General features: G+C 31.6%; 2 protein-coding genes across 2 annotated transcripts in view; one reads left to right on the forward strand and one right to left on the reverse strand.

The window, feature by feature from the left end:
• LOC144855921 (uncharacterized) overlaps positions 1 to 3,241 on the forward strand; it is a 37,141-nt gene extending 33,900 nt beyond the window's left edge. The window contains exons 14-17 of the mRNA XM_078713875.1: positions 25 to 497; positions 664 to 713; positions 1,476 to 1,503; positions 2,340 to 3,241. Of these exons, the coding sequence (XP_078570001.1) occupies positions 25 to 497; positions 664 to 713; positions 1,476 to 1,503; positions 2,340 to 2,355 (567 nt within the window). The 3' untranslated portion in view covers positions 2,356 to 3,241. The remainder of the gene's footprint in view (positions 1 to 24; positions 498 to 663; positions 714 to 1,475; positions 1,504 to 2,339) is intronic.
• The window catches only part of LOC144855926 (ER membrane protein complex subunit 3-like), a 140,214-nt gene that overhangs the window by 113,426 nt on the left and 18,979 nt on the right, over positions 1 to 7,809 (reverse strand). The gene's annotated exons all lie outside the window — the stretch shown is intronic.

A 7,809-nucleotide genomic window follows, 5' to 3' on the forward strand; every position in this document is an offset into this window, starting at 1 on the left:
GGCCTTTTTGTTTTACTTTTCCAGGAAAACAAATTTCATAACATGCTTTTAGATCTAAGTATTACATATGAAAAGAAAGAAGAGAAAAAATTGCTCCAGCTAAAATACCTGCTGAAAGACCACTGTGACGGAATGCCGCCAGACGAAGAAAAACTGGGAGCACCGGCTTTCTTTCATCAGCTTGAAAAGAGAGGCTATATTTCTCATGACCCTACAGATGTAAAGATTTTGTTAGACATTGCTAAGATAACAGAAGAGATGGAGGCACTTGCTCTAATTGATGCTTTTAATAAAAGGTATTCAAACAACGATCCCAAATACAAGTATACGAAGAACAAACCAATAGAGGGAGCTCGTAAACAAATTATAAAACAAGCAAGAAATTATCATATAGACTTAAAGGAGATATATCATAAAGATCCAGTGTTATCGATAGAGGATATCCGTTGTGCTACTTACTCGACATCTTCTAAAGAACTCAAAAAAGAACAAAGATGGTAAAGACTTTTTTTTTAAAGAAACGATAAATAAATGTTCATAATAAATATTAAAACTTAATTTCCAAGACGCTGGCATATTTGATTATTGATTACTGCTTACTTTAACCTGTAAAGTTTGATTGCTTCATTTTGTGTTTATATTGGTTTATTTTCCTTTGATTAGGATAATGCAGAAGAGGTTTCGTGAATTAGAACGAACGGAGAAAGAAAAAGGTAATAATGCACAAATAATGTAAATTTATATGAAAATGTAATATAGTACACAGCAACTCCATTGCAATTATTCACTATAAAGAAATAAAGAACATCAAGGCCATTCAGAAGAGGCATCTATAGTTATGCATTCTCACAAACAACACCTAGTAAATTAGAAAGCAAGGTGTTACTCGTAGCTCTTCTTCTGTTGGTACTCTTTTTTATATTCGTCGCTGCAGAACAGAATCTTCTTTTCAATAATATATCCCACGTATTACCAGGTGAAATTCGCAATTTAGATACTTCTGTTAGTTCTTTTAAGTCCAAATTATTATCTCAATTATTTTAAATAATTTTGATGTTGAAAATGTGTGTAGTTGGTCGCTTTCTTGTAGATGCTTTAATTGCAGAATGTAATTGTAATTTCTGTGCTCTTTCCAGACAATTTCTATTGTTTTAGCTGTTCACGCCTCTCACAACAATGCTCTTCCATAGATATACCTCCCACTGTGAACCTTGCTATTGTTTTTGCTTTCACACCAGTCCCACCCAATTTCACTTATATATCCCAGTTTCTTTGACTTTTTGAGGACAATGAAACGTCGAGAAACTCAACAATTATTTTTCAGAACTACACATGTGGTGTACCAAAAACTTTATAAAAAAAATAAATGTTCTTGAAATGAAATTCTGTCAAAATCTGTTTTCACTTAAGACTCAATTTAGCCATTATTGACTATACCAATCAGAGATTAAAATGCTTACATTTGTTTATTTCAGAAAGAAAAAAGTTGCAGATACGATGTTGGTATGCTTCGTCTATTGTATTGGCGCTGTGTTTTTTGTTGGGAATTTTACTTTATTTTATCAATATAACAGGATATAGAGTTGTTCTTTTTATTTTTATGCTGACCGTTTTTGTTTTTACTTGCTTGTCATTCAAACTTGGTAAAAAGTATTTAGAAATTGTCAATTTAGTTTCAGCATGCGTGACTATAATTTCAATCGGGGCATTGTTGACATTATTCAAAAATAACGATAAATAGCGATAAACAGATATCTAATCAAAATAATTCTGTCTTCCCCTTTTAGTTGAGTAGTTAGTAACACACATAATATTTTGTTGTAAAGAAAAAAGATCATTGAAAATCATCTTAAGAGCATCTCTTCTTGTAAGCTATGAGAATGAATTTTCGATTAAAGTGAAATAACCTGTTGGCACCATACCATACCATTCCAGTCCCCCTTGATAAGTTGTGTAATATGACAGATAGAGAGACAGTCTCATCCCTTATTTTGTTAGATTCATTAATGGAACATAGTAAGTAGGCCGACGTTCTTGTTCGGCTTTCAGACAACAACATTGTTTTTTTTAGATGATTATTTAGAATTTGTTAATATTTCAATTTTTTAATTTCGTTTTTATACTTCTACAAAATGTACATAGTATTTTGTTTTAAACATTCTCATTAGTAGCAGGGTGACTTGGTGTTCTCTTTGTTTTGTATATATGTTTCACAGTCATTATTAATTAATTACTGTAGTATCACTAGTGTTATTATGCTAGTAGTAAATACTGTAATACAAAAGTATACAAATATTTAAAAACTTACTTTTATTTATTTTATTTTATTCAATTTTCAGGCACAAAAATACATGACAACAAGACAGCAGTGCAGCACCCTGAGGATTGCCATGAGTGCAAAGCACTATCGAGATGGCTCTCCATATACTGCACTTGAACATATAAGTAAACCATAAAAAGACAAAGATATAAAAATTTTAAAATTGCGAGGCATCAAGTTGAACAATCATTAAAATTGAATCTAAAAAATATATATATATAAATATTATGTACAGATAAAAATGATTGTTTAAAGATAAAAAAAAAATAAAAAGTTTAAAGTTGCCTGACATAAGACCGGAGAGCTGTCACAAATGTGTTAAAACTAAATAAAGAATGTTCTCTAATATAATTAGGAATCTCTTGCCATACACGGGGAAAATTAGTGTACAATGAATATTTAAAAGAATTGGTTCTGGCATATTTGTGTTTAAAAATAACTGATTCGGAATACCTTGGATTAAAATCAACAAAATCGTGAATATTAAGATCAATTCGACCATACATACATTTCATAATAAAAAGTATACTGAGAAAACACACTCTCTGGTCCATAGATGGCAAATTTAAATGTTCGAGCCGTTGCTCGTAATCGCCCTTAGCACACAATTTTGTGATCCTTCGAAGAGGTTTATTTATGCTAGTAATATGTTGTTTTTGATGAGGCACCCAAACAGGGGCAGCATACTCAAGTACACAGTATATCAGTTAATAAACAAAGTTATTAGATTATCCTATGGTCATGTTCCTTCATTCATTTGTCACGTGATTAGTATTCTAACTAATTATTCTAAGAGCAAACTTCCACCTCGCGTTAAAGAAGTCTTTAGAATACAACGGATTGGGGTCGATTAAGGTTACAATTTTCACCAAAAAAACTTTTTACTGCACTTTACAAAACAAAAATATGATGGAATCTAGAAGTAGCTTATTGATGGAAGACAATGCATAATGAAAATAGAAAAATATTTACATATAATGTATCTAATAATTTTGTTTTGTTTTGTTTTTAATTAATTTGTACTACTTAGTTTGTTTTTTTTTATGTATTGTATAATAATGATGAAGTACGAGCAGTTTTGTGTTTGGGCTCATGCCTATTACTTGCTCCTGGCAAGATGAAATGTAAAACGTACTTTTAAGAACTTTTGCCGAATAAATATTATTATTATTATTATCTACAAAACAAACAAAACTTTATACATTATGAAGTCATCACTGTTAAACATCAAGAGTCCTGGCTTCGAAAAAGAACATTTTTATGTGATAAAATAAATACTTGGAATGCAATGTTATTCAGAACAATACAAATATAAATAATAAACCTTACTTTTACAAATAGGATACATTAGACACCAAGACGTTAGGTGTTTGAATATTCCTTTCAAGCTTATCATGACGGATGATTCTTCTCCTCATCTCTGGGAACCTTTCCATCAGCAAATGTTCTTCAAATGGTTAAGGCGTCAGTCTGGCTGTATATATATAAAAAAAGCAATGAAGTTTAACCACATAAACTCAGCTTTGGTGATTATGATGATGATAATGTTGATGATGATTGTAGCCATAGTGATGATGATCCTTATCATAAAAGATAAAAATATACAGATGAAAAGCAACTAATTGATACAAATCATACTTGACCTTGTTTGAGATGGATTGAGGTGTGTGAGGGCGCTGTGCAAGCATTGGTCCTGATGTCCCATCAGCCTTTTCAACATCTCTTTGTTTGTGCTTCTCAATATTTGTTTTATTAAAACGAAACCTGTTCACAATTTTACTCAGTAAACAGGAAAATTAGTTGATGAGATGACACAAGCATTAATTTGGAAACATTACAATAAAAAATGAATGGCATCAGAAAGGCAGAATAGATTTATGCTGGAGGAGGGCTTCAAATAGTAGTGGATGTGAATACCATGGTTAATGTACTGAGCATGCTCAATGAAGGAAAACACATCAATACCTGTATGCCATTTCTTGACTGAGATCATTTGTTTCTTTATAGTGTTTAGGTTGTGTTGGCGTACCAGGACGTGTTTTTATTGCTGGTGACTGATGCTTTTTAAGTAGATCAAGAGAACTATCTGAACGTGTTAGGCAATCTGTAGAATAGTGTTAACAACTTGTATTATTGCTTAGATGGACATGACATTGAAATAAAACACACTATAAAATTTCAAATAAATTTCAAATAAAATGCAAAATTTTAAAGTAAAAGAAAACAACTCACATGTATTAGTTTGGTCAGGGATATCAGTTGAGCAACTACGATGGCCCTTAAGTGCCTTCTGACGCTGTATTAGATGTGCCTCTTGCTCAGAGATGTCACCTGAGCAATTATGATGACCCAGAAGTGACTTTCGTCGTTGTCTAAGATGCTCCTCCATTATTTGACGTTTTTCAAATGAAAAACGAGCACGTTCTGCTTTTTTTAAACGAAGTAGTTGATTCCTACATTTAAAACGAAAACATTTTTCTTAGTTCTTAGTTTTACACAAGTACAATTAAAATAACAAACTCAACAATGTTATTAGAAAAAATAATGTAACCACCTCTCTATCATTCAATCTTTCCAGTTAATTGTCATCAAACCTTGTTGCGTCGTTTTTTTTAGTAAATCAATAAGACTTCTGTATAAAGCTAATTTATTCATATTTTTATATCAATCAGTCTAGAAAACTGCCTAAACACAGTTCAGAAAACTAATGGAAAAGGGTAAGTTGATTTTGAAGCTTTAGAACATACAGTAGTAACATCTTAGTTCCACTTTAGTAAAGTTCTAAAATGTATTCACTACCTGTATATAATACAGAAAATCACCTCTTCATACAGAGCAGCCTGTATGAAGAGGTGATTTTCTGTATTAGTTCAATTGCACATGGACAGGGTCATTAAGGGGTCATTAATCATCAAAATAAGTTTGCTAAACAATCAAAATAAGTTGTTATGGTATGTGAATAAACATATGATGCTAAAATAGCAATAAAAAGATTTTAGAGTTGATTTAGAGTTCATTCTTGATTTTAAGTGTTGGTGGGAAAGGGTGCATTTTGCATAGAAAAGCAGCAACTATATATAGGACTACAATTGCAAACAACATTTTGTATTAAGCCTGTCTTAAAACTTAACCAACAGATTTTCCAAAATTATCAACTTAGAATATTAGTACACAGCATTATAATTCAAATCATAAACACTCTATGATATGTTATTTGTTTTGATAGTCACTTGTTTGGCAAAATTATGAACACAAAATATTGCACTCTGTATCCTATAACAGATAATTACCCTATTAAATGTCAGCCATCCTAACATAATCATAACAGTAGGAATATTATGAGGACCAAATCAAGGTTAGTGTTAAACAAAACCTAGTATAGTTAGCTATTGTCCATCTTGTTATTTCCCTGATGTAAATTAATTGATAAATTACAATATTATATTTTGAAATATTTATTATATTAAGTTAAATCATATATTCTGAACACACAATTGAGATATTATCCATTGTAATGTTCACAATAGAAATGTTAAGTTCTAAGTTAATCTTTAAAACACTAAACAATTTAGACCAAAGACTGTCAATTACAAAAGACACTAAACAATTTGTAATGTTACAGATGGCAAGTAATAAAGTGCAAGATACTAGATGCCAAGACCATCCCGACAACACAGCAGAAAGATTTTGTACCACCTGTAACAAAAGTGTATGTGCAAAATGTTATATGAGTTGTCTTAGAGCAAAACATACTACTACAAAAGTACAGGACACTGATATATCAAAAAAACAAAAAGATCATCATGATATTATAAAGATGATTAATGCTACAGATGCATTTAACAAACGAGTAACAGAAGTGATCAGATTAGCTGATGATCTCAAGCAAGTATTAGAAAATACATTTGAAACTTTAATAAAGGACCAAGCAGACTTTGATTCACATGTAAAGATGATCAAAAAGCATATTGAAACAATTGTTTCTAAAGTTGAAGAAGAAAGCAAAAAGCTATTGTTGGATCTTGAAAATGTATGTAAGCAAAAGAAGGATGCCATGGAAAGACAAGTAAATGAGCTAGAATCACACCAAATGAAAGTGCAAAGTCTGAAGAAGAGTGCAGAAACAATGGACCAACCAGACATGTGTCAAAAGACATGTGACCAGTTAAAATCAGACATCAATGAAGTAAAAGAAAATTTCAATGAAATGAATTCCATATATTTATCTTGTGCAAATAATCTCAAGCCAAACGTGACATATAATACAGACCTGGATGATGCTCTTGCAAAAGGCTTAGGTGACATCACAAGTATTGATAGTAGGTTCATCATTGACAAAGATGATAGATCCATTACAGTATCAAAGGGACAAACATTTGAAGTGAAAGCAGAAAGTCTGGATAAAAGTGATAGATGTAAAGTAGCGGCTACTCTGATAACTCCATCAGGTGAAAAGATTGCTACGGAGGTAGAACACATGGGAAATGGAGAGTATAGAATAAAAGCAAGATGTGATAAGGAAGGTGATTGGAAGATAGATGTCATTGCTGGAGTAGCACACTTTAAAGGATCACCAGTGAAGATCAAAGTGGAACCACTAGGACTTGTACATATCATTGACAACATAGATACACACAAAGAAAATAATGACTATAAGGTATCAAATATATTGTTAGACTCTAAATGTTGTATATTAGTATCAAGCAACTGTAATGAGTTATTGAAGTTTACAAAATCAGGTGAATTTGTTGAAAATATTCATCTGGCACAACATGCTAACGTCAGTAGAATGCATAACATGAGTAACGGTCACATTGTGTACAGTGATGCAGGAAGACAGGTCGTTGTGATGCTTAATGATAAATATGAAGAATCTACTCAATTCGGTGAAAGGGTATTGAAACATCCGAGGGGGTTGACGGTAAACGATGAAACACAAGTTCTGTATGTTGCAGACAGTGAGGCTAACTGTGTCTGCATGTTTACTATTAATGATGGCAACTTACTGGGAAAGATAGATTTGGATCAATTGAAACGTCCATGTGATGTTACTTTAACTAGGGAAAATCAGCTAATGATTACTGATATTTCAAATCATAGAATACAAATGTTTGATGCAAATGGTACCTTTATTAAAACACTTGTAAGCCAAGGTGAAGAAGATGGAAAGGTTATGTCCCCCTGTTATATAGTAACAGACATGAATGAAAACATAATAGTATCCAGTCAGAAAAAACTACAATTATTTGACAAAAATGGTGTTTTCTTAAAACGAATAGATACTCTCGATGATAAGCTAACATATCCGTTTGGAATCGTTGTACTTTCCAACAGACCACAAACAATAGCAGTAGCCGATTTAAACAGTGTTAAAATTTTGAATTACTAAATGGTCTCTTAAAATCAGTATATAGAATATAAATTATTATTATTAATTAACAGTTAATTATTTGTTAAAAATTTGGCAAACTGCTCAAGGGAAATTGATG

Source organism: Antedon bifida, chromosome 11 (genome assembly GCF_963402885.1).
Source record: "Antedon bifida chromosome 11, ecAntBifi1.1, whole genome shotgun sequence".
Classification (NCBI taxonomy): Eukaryota; Metazoa; Echinodermata; class Crinoidea; order Comatulida; family Antedonidae; genus Antedon; species Antedon bifida.